The sequence below is a fragment of the Salmo salar genome, chromosome 11 (assembly GCF_965601325.2).
Source record: "Salmo salar chromosome 11, fSalSal1, whole genome shotgun sequence".
In the NCBI taxonomy this organism is placed as follows: domain Eukaryota; kingdom Metazoa; phylum Chordata; class Actinopteri; order Salmoniformes; family Salmonidae; genus Salmo; species Salmo salar.
In genome coordinates, this window is record NC_138301.1 from 115,247,777 (window position 1) to 115,264,486 (window position 16,710).

Sequence of the window (16,710 nt, forward strand, 5' to 3'; positions counted from 1 at the left end):
GAAATACGATATGGGGGAAAAAGTCACTCATCCACTGATCCAAGGACAGGACATCCTCCCTAGCTAACATTAGCCCTTGTGTATTTAGCTTGCTAAATAAATAGCTACATAAATAGATAAGCTAGCCTATTAGCCAAATTACTCTATGTCATGGAATTTTGAGTCAAATATAACCTACTGTTAAAACCTCATATGAATGTTCGTTTTGTAGTTTAAACTGGGACTTTTCTATATTTTTTACTGATATTATGATTGTCTATTGGATTCCAATCGGCAAAGTAGTTAAAATGCTGTACGTTCGACTTTAAATTGTTGAAATAAGTAAGCTCCCATGAAACATGTCTGGAACATTAATATCTTATATTATGAGGACATGGCAACCATGTCCTGTATATGTTCGGTAAACATGGTAACCATGTTCACACACACAACAGTCAGGTATTATCAGTACTGTAATGGCTTACAGATTGCAGTGACACTGATGATGCTATGACACTTACAATGGCTTGTTTTTATTGTCACTAAGCTTCAAATAAAATAAATATAGCTATTTCATTAACAACAATGCACAGTGACGTAGTGGTCTTCTCTCATATAAACATTACCCATATTTTATATTTCTCTTGTGTCTGTAACTTTAAATGAATTTTGTAAAAGGTTCCTTTAAATGAGACCCAACTCTTTGGTCCTGAGTGGCTCAGACTGACTTCCCAGGATGCATCCCAAATGGCACCCTATTCCCAATATAGTGCACTACCTTTGGGTCTAGGCCTAAAGTAGTGCACTATAAAGGGAATAGGGTGCCATTTAGGACAGAGACCCAGTCTCCTCTTGTCTTCCAGCTTCTCCACTGCATCCCCGTAGGCCTCAATAACCAGGTCCTAATTGAATGAATGCAACCATTCATTAATAATTGTAAATATGGGTGATGATGATGACACAATGGAAATAAACATTAACTGCTATGCTGGTGGGGATTGTGACCTCCCGATGCTGTGTAGCATATTATAGCTATAATTTCCTTGACTTCATTATTATATCACTTTATTCAGAGGGCCTGTGGATTCATTGATAAAGAGTCAGGTTACAATCAAGCTCCTTTCTATAGATGAATCCTTTCCATCTAGCAGCAGCACAAACTTTAGGTGCACAACAACAGGTCAGCTCCATCACTTCACTTCTCTGTCATTTACACATCTCTCACGTGAATCTCTTCTCACGCGCAGGTGAGTATGGGAAGGGTACTTTCAGAATAAAGCCCCGAAATAAAAGTCTTGATAGACCTTACATACAGTAGTTCTGATGACTAAACTATCGCTGAATACCATGGCTACACTAGTACTATTGACAGTCTCTTCATGGTGTGCTTGGGGCTATGATCCTGGCCTAGCAGGAATAAGAAAGAACAAGATCCAGATCAATCTTTGCCGTGAAAAAATAAAAGTAAAATGTATTCCGAGAGGGCTTCATCCTTGTCCAAATTTCATCCTTGTCCAATCTTAATCAGTGTTTAGACAATTGGGTGTTTGTTCTGCTCTGTATCGGGTGGTTGCGGTGTGCATCGGGTGGTTGCGGTGTGCATCGGGTGATTGCGGTGTGCATCGGGTCGTTGCGGTGTGCATCGGCCATAGGGCCCAAAACAATTGGCCCAGCGTTGTCCGGGTTTGGCCGGGGTAGGCCGTCATTGTAAATAAGAATTTGTTCTTAATAACAGACATGTCTAGTTAAATAAAGGTTCAATAAAAAAAAAGATTTATTGGGGTTATACAATCAAATCAAGTTTATTTTTCTTTTGAGCAGGACACATGTTGTGTACACAGTACAATCAAATTTTAACTTGCAGGTATAACTCTCGACATTGCAACAACAAAATAATGAAGTAGAATATTCAATGTAATAAAACCCTTTAGATACAATAGATACAGGACAATATACAGATGTAGTAATGTAAAGTGCTAACTGAAGAAGCCGGAACTATTTAAACCTTGGACTGTGGTTATTCAACAGAAATCCAGTCTGATCTTGCTTGTAGACAACGCAACTCTTAAAGGCAATGTAAACTCTGCTGATGTGAGCTGAAGTGGAAATTATTTTAAAACCTTTAAACGCACATTAGTGCAGTTTCTGACTGAATCCTGGGCCAAGTCACAAAAATAATACTTTTCAAGACCTCATTTCATCACTGCAGTTCTTTTTCTAGACAGTATCTGAACCAATCTCTTCCTAATCTCCTTGGTCTTCAGACAGTAGACTGTAGGGTTGATCAGAGAAGGTAAAAGCGTGGCCATAATCAGTAAAGCATTACGCTCCATCAGATTCAGCCTCACCCCTATCCTCGTCAACAACACAGAGGCTAACTTGGGAGCGTAGTAACAGGACACGACAATGATGTGACAAATACAGGTATTAAACACCTGCACTCTGCTCTCGTTGTTAGGCAGTCTCAGTACTGTGTAGATCAGATTCACGTATGACAGCAGAATGAATGTGAGCTGTGCACCAACCAACCACAGACCCAGGATGGTGGGAAGCATCCAATAGGGTTCAGGGTTGACACAGGCAGTTCGGACCATAGCAGGATAGTCACAGAACACATATCTAATGATGGGCTGGCAGTATGGAAGGCTGTCTGCCTGAGCTGCTACTACCCCCATGACCCCTAACCCTATCAGCCAGGTAGCTGTGATCAACAGGAAGAGCCGCGGGTTAGTTAGGATGATGTGGTACCTAAGAGGAGTGCTGATAGCGATGGTTCGGTCCAAAGCCATCAGGGACAGGGCCAGACACTCTTCGATGTCACCCAGGTGGTAGATGTACATGCTTGATATGCAGGAGTAGTAGGAGATGGTTTTGACCTCGGCCAGCAGGACAGAGATCATGGTGGTGCTGGTGCTGGTGGTGAACATGATGTCCACCACGGCCAGGTTACAGATAAGGAGGTACATGGGCGTGTGCAGCCGTCTGTCCGTCACGATGATGCAGATGTTGGTGCCGCTTCCCAGAAGCACAAGGAAATATGTGATGAAGATGAGGAAGCCCAGGAGCTTCTGGTGAGAGAGGTGGTCGAAGCCTGTGATGATAAACTCCTCCACATTCTTCCCCGTGAAATTCACTGAAGACATCCTACACAAGCATCAGCCTAGACAGACATAAAGATGATATATAAAGACAACAACTCTATAGACACTAACAAGTGGTGACACAAGTCGCACAATCAAAGCCCTCCATTGAAGCTTGCTGAGTAGACAGAACTGTAAAACCACTATGCTGTATACTGTGACTCTGTCAGCACTTATACATTAGGTGATCAACCCACGTGGTGAAAGGGAGGGGGAGGTGTTTCCCAAATAATAGGTCAGGACCCACTGGGAGGAGACAACCAATTGGTTTTGAATCATGGTCTAAGATTTGGTCTTGGATATCATTATTTGGAAACCTATATAGTTTGACATAAGAAAACTAACTAAACCATCCCACTTCATAGTCAAAGCTCAGATTGTCACGTCCTGGCCAGTATAAGGTGTTAATGGTTATTGTAGTTTGTTCAGGACGTTGCAGGGGGTATTTGTTTTAGGTGGTTCGGGGTTTAATGGGATGTGTATTTATGTAAGAGGGGTGTTTGATTTATGTGTTCTGGGGTTTTTGGGTAATGTTCTTGTTTTGTATTTCTATGATTTTCTATGTTGTGTATTTCTTTGTGTTGGCCTGGTATGGCTCTCAATCAGGAATAGCTGTACATCGTTGTTGCTGATTGAGAGTCATACTTAGGTAGCCCTGTTTCACCTGTCCCTTTGTGGGAAGTTGTTGTTTGCATAGCTGTGTGTAGCCTGCAATCCTGTTCGTTCGATCGGTTTCTTGTTTTGTTCAATAAAAGTCACTATGAGCACTCGATCCGCTGCACCTTGGTCCACTACATACGACGACCGTTACACAGATCCAAAAGTCATCAGCCAATAAGACCACAGAGTGCAACACTGCTGGCTTTTATCTCTCCTCTCTGACCGGGGAATGACTGTCTATAACCCATCAGTGAATTATGCTATGCTATGCTACGCTACACTATGCTATGGAGCTATGTTTTCTCTGAGGAGTAAACACCTACAGACCACATGTTTAATAATTAGACGGTATGCTATGCTATGCTACGCTGCACTATGCTATGGAGCTATATTTTCTCCGAGGAGTAAACACCTACAGACCACAGGTTTAATAATTAGACGGTATGCTATGCTATGCTACACTATGCTATGGAGCTATATTTTCTCTGAGGAGTAAACACCTACACACCACATTTTTAATCATTAGACAATACACTATGCTACGCTTTCTCTGAGGCTCATCACCTACAGTCCCCAGGTCCAGAGGTCTAATCATTAGACTAATGGTTTCCCTGAATCCCCACCTCTCTTATTAAGGTTAATAAACATCATCAGGGAGCAGTATTACCACTTTCTCATTGAATTGATAGTCCCACTGATCCATCCAAGTGGCTTCATGTGGACAAAGATACAGTAGATGATATGTAATGTATACACTATCTCTAGATATACCCAGGCAATTCACACAAGAAGGTACAACTTCGACGGCCCCACCTGCAAGACTAAACTACAACTATCAGATTATAATGTATCTCAAGATAGTGATAAAAGTGAAAACATACATTTGGGCCTAACATCGTGGCCTAAAGACATAGGCCCCCAAATCATCTGTATCATGATGTAACCAACAACAGTTCCATCGTCACCTGCATGGCTACCTATAAACAGGTGAGGTGATGACTCGGCCATCCCAGGTCTACCAACACTCTAATTAGGTCTCTGATGACCACCTGATTGTTGAGCCTGAATCTGAGGAGAGTGACAGGGACACTACACCTGGTGGGAATACTGTTCTGCCATCACACATCTTGTTACTGTACACTCATTAGGAGAGAGCGAGAAAGAGAGTAAGTCATGTGTAAGCAACAGGCCAAAGCTATGGGTGTAGGCAAGCTAATTGTAAGTTACTGTAAAATGTCAATTTGCTGAATCTGCACTTTTGTTCCTACCTTGCATGCTGTCTACTGCAAAGCACTTGAAAATTAACTACTGGAAATGTAAGACTAGACAAGGCTGTTCCTTCTCCCCCTTTTATTCACTATTGTGAAAAGCCACTGGTAATCTTTGTGGACTATACTCGGCCTTGTCTCAGGATGGTAAGTTGGTGGTTGACGATATCCCTCTAGTGGTGTGGGGGCTGTGCTTTGGCAAAGTGGGTGGGGTTATATCCTGCCTGTTTGGCCCTGTCCGGGGGTATTATCGGATGGGGCCACAGTGTCTCCTGACCCCTCCTGTCTCAGCCTCCAGTATTTATGCTGCAGTAGTTTGTGTCGGGGGGGCTAGTGTCAGTCTGTTATATCTGGAGTATTTCTCCTATCCGTGTCCTGTGTGAATTTAAATATAGAGCATCTCTAATTCTTTCTTTCTCTCTAGGAGGACCTTAGCCGTAGGACCATGCCTCAGAACTACCTGGCATGATGACTCCTTGTTGTCCCCAGTCTACCTGGCCGTGCTGCTGCTCCAGTTTCAACTGTTCTGCCTGCGGCTATGGAACCCTGACCTGTTCACTGTGATGACAATTATTTGACCATGCTGGTAATTTATGAACATTTGAACATCTTGCCCATGTTCTGTTATAATCTCCACCCAGCACAGCCAGAAGAGGACTGGCCACCCCTCATAGCCTGGTTCCTCTCTAGGTTTCTTCCTAGGTTTGGCCTTTCTAGGGAGTTTATCCTAGCCACTGTGCTTCTACATCTGCATTGCTTGCTGTTTGGGGTTTTAGGCCGGGTTTCTGTACAGCACTTTGAGATATCAGCTGATGTAAGAAGGGCTAAATAAATAAATTTGATTTGGTCATCTCAGTCCAGGTCTCAATGAGAACATATGGGAAGTGAAACAGAAGGACATCCAGGTCAATGAGAACATAATGGAAGTGAAACAGAAGGACATCCAGGTCAATGAGAACATAATGGAAGTGAAATAGAAAGATATCCAGGTCAATGACAACATAAGGGAGGTGAAACAAAAGGACATCCAGGTCAATGACAACATAAGGGAGGTGAAACAGAAGGACATCCAGGTCAATGAGAACATAATGGAAATGAACAGAAGGACATCCAGGTCAATGATAACATAAGGGAGGTGAAACAGAAGGACATCCAGGTCAATGACAACATATCAGGAGCTGTGCCAGAAGGCTGAGGCAGTGGTCTTCCAACTGTCCCACTTCAGAGTAATGGAGGACACTGGAATCAGGTTGGTCACATTGGATCTGGTCAATAGTCAAAATACTGTCCTGGAATTCACCTAACCACCATTGATAATGTAATCAGTGCTGTGTCTGTGTGTATAGTGTATGTTGTAAGGAGGTGCCCCCTTCTACTGTGCCAATGGACTACTCCTGGCCCGAGTGAGTGATGCCAACCAGTCACTGCCATGCTGGCACGTGTCCAGTGGCGGATTTAAGCATAGGCGACATGGGCAGTCGCCCAGGGCGGCATCTTGCCGGGGGCGGCATGGGGTACCCCCACAATATATATATGAAAATAATATTCCGAATGGTGACATTTGTGCAATCGGTTTTCTATCGCTCATTTGCACGTCATGTCAATGATATCATGTCAACGTGTGGGACTGTGGGTCAATTAAACTTGTCGGAGTGGGCGTCCCGATTCTAGTTTGTGAGCTAAGCAGGCTACTGCCTGGGAAGGTCCCCCACTCAGAAGTATGAGATGGGGAGTGGCCTCAGGTCTCCATACTGACCTCAGGTCTGCCCACAGGAAGCCCGAGGTAGGGGGAGGTAGGGGGAGTGGGGGAATCTATCAAATAGTGCACCTCTAAGTTTGTACAGTACTAAATGCAATTAGGTGTGCAATTTAGTTTGTCTGTTTCTTGTTTGAAGTGTAATAATCAGGTTATCTTCTTTATAAGTGTGTAATCTATTTGTGTGATATAAGATTTGTGCAATTTAGTTTTATTTGTTTTTTGTTAGTAATGGTGTAATAATTAGATTCGCTTTATTATTTGTATTTATATACTACAATTTGTTTCTATTTGTTTTTCTTACTATTTTATATTTATGAGTCTTATTTTTGTATATATATTTATATAGTTTTAAATGTAATGATTATTTATTTGGGGTGTTCCAAATGTCAGCAGATGGAGGACTGAAGAGATGCTTTTGAAATGGAGTCCTCTGATGCCTGAACTGGGAGAGACGTATCCCTCAGTATTAAATTGATACAAGACACATCTATTACTTTTTATCGTCTTTGTTATTATTGAATCCAATGGTACATCAATAGAGGGAGGAGGCTGTTTATTCTTCAAACATGTCAGGGAACTCCTGTCTTATACGGGGCACCATACATGAAGGTACAATATTTGTACATTGTTATATTAGCAGAACACTGCTTCTACAGTATTATGTGAAAGATGGTTTATTCTACATGAAACTGTTACACCTGAAAGTTAGCAAATTCTATTTGTCACATGCGCCGAATACAACAGGTGTAGCCCTTACAGTGAAATGCTCACTTACAAGCCTTTAACCAATAATGCAGCTTAAGAAAATAAAAACGTAAGAGATAAGAAAAACAAATAATTAAAGAGCAACAGTAAATAACAATAGCAGGGCTATACACAGGGGTTACTGGTACAGAATCAATGTGCGAGGGCACCAGTGTCGAGGTAATTGAGGTAGAGTAGGTAGAGGTAGAGTAATGTCGGTAGAGTTATTAAAGTGACTATGCATAGATAATGACAGAGTAGCAGCAGAGTAGAAGAGGGGTAGGGGGCGGGCAATACAAACAGTCTGGGTAGCCATTTGATTAGCTGTTCAGGAGTCGCATGGCTTGGGGGTAGAAGCTGTTTCGAAGCCTCTTGGACCTAGACTTGGCGCTCCGGTACTGCTTATCGTGCGGTAGCAGAGAGAAGTCTATGACTAGGGCGGCTGGGGTCTTTGACAATTTTTAGGGCCTTCCTCTCACACTGCCTGGTATAGAGGTCCTGGATGGCGGAAGATTGGCCCTGGTGATGTACTGTGCTGTACGCACTACCCTCTGTAGTACCTTGCAGTCGAATGCCGAGCAGTTGCCATACCAGGCGGTGATGCAACCAGGTCAGGATGCTCTTGATGGTGCAGCTGTAAAACCTTTTGAGGATCTGAGGACCCATGCCAAATATTTTCAGTCTCCTGAGGGGGAATAGGTTTTGTCGTGCCCTCTTCACGACTGTCTTGGTGTGCTTGGACCATGTTAGTTTGTTGGTGATGTGGACGCCAAGGAACTTGAAGCTCTCAACCTGCTCCACTACAGCCACGTCGATGAGAATAGGTGCATGTTCGGTCCTCATTTGTCTGTAGTCCACAATCATCTCCTTTGTCTTAATCAAGTTGAGGGAGAGGTTGTTGTCCTTGCACCCCACGGTCAGGTCTCTGACCTCCTCCCTATAGGCTGTCTTATCGTTGTCGGTGATCAGGCATACCACTGTTGTGTCATCTGCAAACTTAATGATGGTGTTGGGGTCGTGCCTGGCCGTGCAGTCATGACTGAACAGGGAGTACAGGAGGGGGCTGAGCACCACCCCTGAGGAGCCCCCGTGTTGAGGATCAGCGTGTTGGATGTGTTGTTACCTATCTTTACCACCTGGGGCCAGCCCGTCAGGAAGTCCAGGATCCAGTTGCAGAGGGAGGTGTTTTATCCCAGGGTCCTTAGCTTATTGATGAGCTTGGAGGTCACTACGGTGTTGAACACTGAGCTGTAGTTAACCTCTTGACGGTCGCCTCGGATAGGGGGCGCTACAGCGATTTTTGAAAAAAATTGGTGCCCATTTTAAACGGCCTCCTACTCAAACTCAGAAGCTAGGATATGCATATAATTAATACTTGTGGATAGAAAACACCCTAAAGTTTCTAAAACTGTTTGAATGGTGTCTGTGAGTATAACAGAACTCATATGGCAGTCAAAACCCCGAGACCGATCGTAACAGGATGTGGAATTCTGAATTGCGTACTCAATTTCATCACTTTGCCTATAAATCACACCGTGAGCAATGGTTCATTGAGCACTTCCTATTGCTTCCACTAGATGTCCCCAGTCTTTACAAAGTGGTTTGAGTCTCCTACTGTGAAAACTGACTGAATGAGACGCTGTGGAAAGTGGTCACATGAGGAGGGCCATCACCATTATGACGCCGGCGCCCCTGGCTACCCTCCCCTTTCGAAACGTTTTGAAAGACAATGCAATCGTCCCCCTTGAATCTTATTGGAGCTCTGGTTGAAAAAGGCCCGAAAGATTTATGTTATACAACGTTTGACATGTTTGAACGAACCTAAATTTAAAAAAAATGCATTTTATTGAAAGAGGAGTCCCGCAGCCGACGGAAGTTTTGGAGCAGCCTTCAGAACACGCTGACAAGAACAAGCTATTGGGACGTAAAGGATTAACTTTTTCGAACGAAAATACATTTGTTGTGGACCTGGGATTCCTGGAAGTGCTTTCTGATGAAGATAATCAAAGGTAAGGGATTATTGACAATAGTATACAAGAGTAGATTTGATATGCGATTGTTCCAAGATGGCGCTGACCCGTAACGGTAGCCTATTTTTCTGAGTATCGCATCCCCTTTTATCGCAAAGTGTGATTACCCAGTAAAGTTATTTTTAAACATATGACTATTTTACAGCATTTTAAAGACAATACTCTCGTTAATCTAACCACACTGTCCGATTTCAAAAAGGCTTTACAGCGAAAGCAAAACATTAGATTATGTCAGCAGAGTACCCAGCCAGAAATAATCAGACACCCATTTTTCAAGCTAGCATATAATGTCACAAAAACCAAAACCACAGCTAAATGCAGCACTAACCTTTGATGATCTTCATCAGATGACAACCCTAGGACATTATGTTATACAATGCATGCATGTTTTGTTCAATCAAGTTCATATTTATATCAAAAACCAGCTTTTTTACATTAGCATGTGACGTTCAGAACTAGCATACCCCCCGCAAACATCCGGTGAATTTACTAAATTACTCACGATAAACGTTCACAAAAAATATAACAATTATTTTAAGAATTATAGATACAGAACTCCTCTATGCACTCGATATGTCCGATTTTAAAATAGCTTTTCGGTGAAAGCACATTTTGCAATATTCTCAGTAGATAACCCAGCCATCACGGCTAGCCATTTAGACACCGACCAAGTTTAGCCCTGACCAAACTCCGATTTACTATTACAAAAGTTTGATTACCTTTGTTGTCTTCGTCAGAATGCACTCCCAGGACTGCTACTTCAATAACAAATGTTGGTTTGGTCCAAAATAATCCATAGTTATATCCAAATAGCGGCGTTTTGTTCGTGCGTTCAAGACACTATCCGAAGTGTAAATAAGGGTCACGAGCATGGCGCAATTCGTGACAAAAGATTTCTAAATATTCCATTTCTGTACTTCGAAGCATGTCAACCGCTGTTTAAAATCAATTTTTATGCCATTTTTCTTGTAAAAAAGCGATAATATTCCGACCGGGAATCTGCGTTTAGGTAAACAGACGAAAGAAAACAAAGCATTCTGTCGACGCGGGCACGAGCCTGAGTCTCACAATACTGTAACCAGCCACTACCCAAACGCGCTACTTTGTTTCAGCCAGAGCCTGCAAAGCCACGATTCAGCTTTTTGCCGCCTTCTGAGAGCCCATGGGAGCCGTAGGAAGTGTCACGTAACAGCAGAGATCCTCTGTAATGGATAGAGATAATCAAGAAGGGCAAGAAATTGTCAGACAGGGCACTTCCTGCATGGAATCTTCTCAGGTTTTGGCCTGCCAAATGAGTTCTGTTATACTCACAGACACCATTCAAACAGTTTTAGAAACTTTGGAGTGTTTTCTATCCAAAGCTAATAATTATATGCATATTCTAGTTTCTGGGCAGGAGTAATAATCAGATTAAATCGGGTACGTTTTTATCCGGCTGTGAAAATACTGCCCCCTAGCCATAACAGGTTAAAGGTCTTACTCAGATAGGCTGCGGAGAGTGTGATCACATAGTCGTCCGGAACAGCTGATGCTCTCATGCATGTTTCAGTGTTACCTGCCTCGAAGAGAGCATAGAACTTATTTAGCTCGTCTGGTAGGCTCATGTCACTGGGAAGCTCTCGGCTGTGCTTCCCTTTTTTTGTCTGTAATAGTTTGCAAGCCTTGCAATATCCGACGAGTGTCAGAGCCGGTGTAGTACGATTCAATCTTAGTCCTGTATTCACGCTTTGCCTGTTAGATGGTTCATCGGAGGGCATAGTGGTATATCTTATAAGCTTCCGGGTTAGAGTCCCGCTCCTTGAAAGCAGCAGCTCTACCTTTTAGATTAGTGCAAATGTTGCCTATAATCCATGGCTTCTGGTTGGGGTATGTACGTACAGTCACTTTGGGGACGACGTCATTGATGCACATATTGATGAAGCCAGTGACTGATGTGGTGTACTCCTCAAAGCTGTCGGAAGAATCCCGGAACATATTCCAGTCTGTGCTAGCAAAACAGTCATGTAGTTTAGCATCTGCTTCATCTGACCACTTCATCTGAACATCAAAACACTTTGTTTAGATTATTTACATAATTTCAGCAATTGCGCTCTTCTCATATTAGTCTGTAGGCTACTGACCTATTCCTATCCTGGAAACTTTCAATTGGTCAGTAGCCTACAGAGTGGTATATGAAGAGTACCATCCTGCATCTCACATCTGCCTGTAGTTATTGAACTCTGCCTGTTGAACCCATGGGTTGTTGCAAACTCTGTCATATCCAGGACGGAGTGTCAAGATCTCCTCTCATCTTGTAACTTGACTGTATCTGTCCATAACCTTTAAGACATTACATAGATGGAAGGAACTTCATCCCCCACTGGAGACTTGAAGACAGAACCTCACCCAGAGAGCTTTGAATGTCAGTGTGTGGTTAGACAGACAAACAGGGATGGACTGGGAATGAAAAATGGCCCTGCACTTTTTGATCGGACCGGCCCACCAAAACCCCACCCCAGCGATACACCACCACCAACACAACCCACGCCACACTTTATGTAAACAAGATTACTGAACAATATAACGATAACTTTAGCAAAATAGATGTAAACAGAACAAGGGGAATGTTTTGCTCTTAGAAGGAGGCTGGCACAATGGTACTGGCAGCAAGGTGGCAAGATCTCTGGAACCATCTGACCAGTAATTAAATAATACAGGAAGAAATTTGATTGTGAAAAGACTGGTGACTAGGCAAGTCATAGAATAAAATTTAAATAAACATTTCCTACCTCCTTAAACTTGTTAGAGCTAGGGTCCTTTTTTCTCAATTTCCGCCTGACTGACGTGCCCAAAGTAAACTGCCTGTTGCTCAGGCCCTGAAGCCAGGATATGCATATAATTGGTACCATTGGAAAGAACATATTAACCTGTTGGGGCTAGGGGGCAGTATTGACACGGCTGGATAAAAAACGTACCCGATTTAATCTGGTTACTACTCCTGCCCAGTAACTAGAATATGCATATAATTATTGGCTTTGGATGGAAAACACCCTAAAGTTTCTAAAACTGTTTGAATGGTGTCTGTGAGTATAACAGAACTCATATGGCAGGTCAAAACCTGAGAAGATTTCATACAGGAAGTGGCCTGTCTGACAAGGTGTCGTTCTTCTTGTCTCTGTTAATTGAAGAGTGAGGATCTTAGCTGTCCCTTGACACTTCCTACGGCTGCCATAGGGTCTCAGAAGGCGGTAAAAAGCTGAATCGTGGCTTTGCAGGCTCTGGCTGAAACAAAGTAGCGCGTTTGGGTAGTGGCTGGTTACAGTACTGTGAGACTCAGGCTCGTGCCCGCGTCGACCGAAAGCTTTGTTTACTTTCCTCTGTTTAGCTAAATGGACATTCCCGGTCGGAATATTATCGCTTTTTTACGAGAAAAATGGCATAAAAATGGATTTTAAACAGTGGTTGACATGCTTCGAAGTACGGTAATGGAATATTTCGATTTTTTTTGTCACGAATTGCGCCATGCGCGCGACCCTTATTTACCATTTCAGATAGTGTCTGGGACGCACGAACAAAACGCCGCTATTCGGATATAACGATGGATTATTTTGGACCAAACCAACATTTGTTATTGAATTAGCAGTCCTGGGAGTGCATTCTGATGAAGACAACAAAAGGTAATCAAACTTTTATAATAGTAAATCTGATATTGGTGAGTGCTAAACTTGCCGGGTGTCTAAATAGCTAGCCCGTGATGGCTGGGCTATGTACTTAGAGTATTGCAAAATGTGCTTTCACCAAAAAGCTATTTTAAAATCGGACATATCGAGTGCATAGAGGAGTTCTGTATCTATAATTCTTAAAATAATTGTTATGCTTTTTGTGAACGTTTATCGTGAGTAATTTAGTAAATTGTTAGCGAATTCCCCGGAAGTTTGCGGGGGGTATGCTAGTTCTGAACGTCACATGCTAATGTAAAAATCTGGTTTTTGATATAAATATGAACTTGATTGAACAAAACATGCATGTATTGTATAACATAATGTCCTAGGGTTGTCATCTGATGAAGATCATCAAAGGTTAGTGCTGCATTTAGCTGTCTTCTGGGTTTTTGTGACATTATATGCTAGCTTGAAAAATGGGTGTCTGATTATTTCTGGCTTGGTACTCTGCTGACATAATCTAATGTTTTGCTTTCGTTGTAAAGCCTTTTTGAAATCGGACAGTGTGGTTAGATTAACGAGAGTCTTGTCTTTAAATAGCTGTAAAATAGTCATATGTTTGAGAAATTGAAGTAATAGGATTTTTAAGGTATTTGAAAATAGCGCCACTGGATTAGACTGGCTGTTGCGTAGGTGGGACGAATCCGTCCCGCCTAGCCCAGAGAGGTTAATGTAGGAGAATATAACACAATAGATATGGTAGGAGAAAATCCAAAAAACCAACTGGTATTTTTTTTATGAGAGCCTATGCTCTTCCAATGGAAAGTATAGGGAAATAATTCAATCTAGCTCCCAGTATGCAATTCCTATGGCTTCCACTGGGTTCCAGTAGTCTTTGTTCAAGGTTTCAGGCTTGTTTCTTCCAAAACGAGTAAGAAATATGAGGTTTACTACAGGGACACAGACTTGTAAATTTGTGCATGTGACGAAGAGGACACGCAACTGCTAATATCGTTTTCCTATTGAACATACTTCTTTCAGTATGAAATATTATAGTTTAATTACATTTTAGGGTATCTGAGGAGTAAATAGAAACATATTTTTACTTGAAAGTTTATGGGTAGATTTTCGGATTCTTATCTTGGCATGTTGAATGAGTGGATCATTCAAATAGTAGGCGCCATCGGCGCCAACCTATCAGACTTTTTGGGATATAAAGAAGGAGTTTATCTAACAAAACGACACTACATGATATAGCTGGGACCCTTTGGATGACAAATCAGAGGAAGATTTTCAAAAAGTAAGTGAATTCTTAATCGCTATTTGTGAATTTATGAAACCTGTGCCGGTGGAAAAATATTTTGATGTGGGGCGCCGTCCTCAAACCATCGCATGGCATGCTTTCACTGTAAAGCCTACTGTAAATCGGCAGTGCAGTTAGATTAACAAGACTTTAAGCGTTCAACTGATATAAGACATGAATGTTTAAATATCCATCATTTTTATGATTATTTATTTGAATTGCGCGCCCTCAAGTTTCACAGAATGTTGTCCCGCTAGCGGGACGCCTAGCCCAGAGAGGATTATTCATTTCTGTAGCATCTCACTTCTCTCAGCAATGCCATCTATAACCAGGTCACTATCCAGGGCTATTAAAACATCTCGCTCAGTAGCCATGAGCATAAAAGCCTCCAGGTGCTGTTGAGAGAGTGCTCCTGAGCCTACTCTTGATGATTTTCAGAGTAGCTACCTGGGTAACTGACAGGGTAAGTAGGAACTTGTAAGCAAGGCCCAGGATGTGGTATACGTTGGTCAATAGGTTGTACTGACTAAGAATATGGTAGCAACACACTGGACAGTCCTCGCAAGATGAACAGCTGTTGTTCACCATCTCCACCTCGTCTTCATTTCCTTGATCCTCCATAGTCCTGGTTGTGTATTCTTCAAATCCTGATTGTTTTAACCTAGTCCACTGTTCTGCCAGACTCATGAGCTCACTCTGTAAATTGGCCACTGTTTCTCTGTCAAATTTGATCAAACATTTGCTTAGTTCTTGAAGGGCTGTCTGGAAGGCCACTGGCACTGGATGTTAGCTGACTAAAGTTTTTAGGTTCCAGAAAATGCGTGTCGGCATACACAGTGCCATTACTCAGAAATCGCCATTGGATGCTATCTATACCTGTATCCAGAATTGAATTTCATTATGGACACCAATCCTGTATGCACTCTCTGCCCCAGTAAATGTCTCATTTTGTGCCATCTCTCCAGACATGGTTTTCTTCTTTCGAGCCCTTTTCGTTGGCAGAGTGGTCTCTAACTCAAGCTCTGTTTCCGCATCCCGTTCCTGCAACTTCCTGTTGACCCACTGAACAAATGTGTCTACAGCTGCCTTGACTTTTTCAACATCTCTTGCCATTCCTTTCAGCTGCTCCTCTGTAGACACAACCATACGATGCGCAGACAGAATGTCAATTCCACTTGTTTGAAGATATTTTGTGACTGCTGAGGTGACCTGAAATATTCTGAGGAATATCTGAGCTGTAAGTATTGTTCCATACTGCAGCAACCCCTCAATGTATCCTTGTGCCTTGACCCGTGCAGTAGTGTTGATGGTTTTCTGATCTTGTAAGGTTGAAAGAGTGAGAAGGACATAAACATACAGACCCTCGTCTGGATTTCTAAAAGCTCCAAAGACCTTCTTTAAGGCACTGTCTTTAGCCCACCAGCGTCTCTCCAATTGGAGCAAGACGTCTGTGTCTTGGGTCCTTGCTCTCCTTCTCCAGTACGATTCACGGAAGAACACAGCTACGTTGTTAGTGAGAGAAAAAAGTGACCCACTTGCCAAGACACTGTTGTGTCTGCCAAAACAAGGATCAAAATGTGTGCATAGTATCACACATGCACTTGACCGGTGGACTTTACAGAGAGCAGGGAAGAGAAGCCTTTACAGTGGCTTGCAAAAGTATTCACCCACCCTGGCATTTTTCCTATTTTGTTGCCTTACAATCTGTAATTAAAATAGATTTTTGGGGGGTTTGTATCGTTTGATTTAAACAACATGCCTACCACTTTGAAGATACAAACAAGAAATAAGGCAAAAAACTGAACAATTTCATAACTATCCCCCCCCCCAAAGTCAATACTTGGCAGAGCCACCTTTTGCAGCAATTACAGCTGCAAGTCTCCTGGGGTATGTCTCTATAAGCTTGGCACATCTAGCCACTGGGATTTTTGCTCATTCTTCAAGGCAAACCTGCTCCAGCTCGTTCAAGTTGGATGGGTTCTGCTGATGTACAGCAATCTTTAAGTCAGACCACAGATTCTCAATTGGATTGAGGTCTGGGCTTTGACTAGGCCATTCCAAGACATTTAAATGTTTCACCTTAAACCACTCGAGTGTTGAACAGGTGGACATCCTTTTCACCACCAGCATTAGCACCACCATGATCTCTGTCCTGCAGAGCGTAATGCTTTACTGATTATGGCCAC

The 16,710-nt window shown here is 42.5% G+C and overlaps 1 protein-coding gene across 1 annotated transcript; it reads right to left on the minus strand.

The window, feature by feature from the left end:
* Positions 1–2,171: 2,171 nt before the first annotated feature.
* LOC106591498 (olfactory receptor 10G4-like) lies at positions 2,172–3,122 on the minus strand. Its single transcript, XM_014182723.3, has one exon. The coding sequence runs from the start codon at positions 3,120–3,122 to the stop codon at positions 2,172–2,174; it is 951 nt and encodes a 316-aa protein (XP_014038198.2).
* Positions 3,123–16,710: the final 13,588 nt, after the last annotated feature.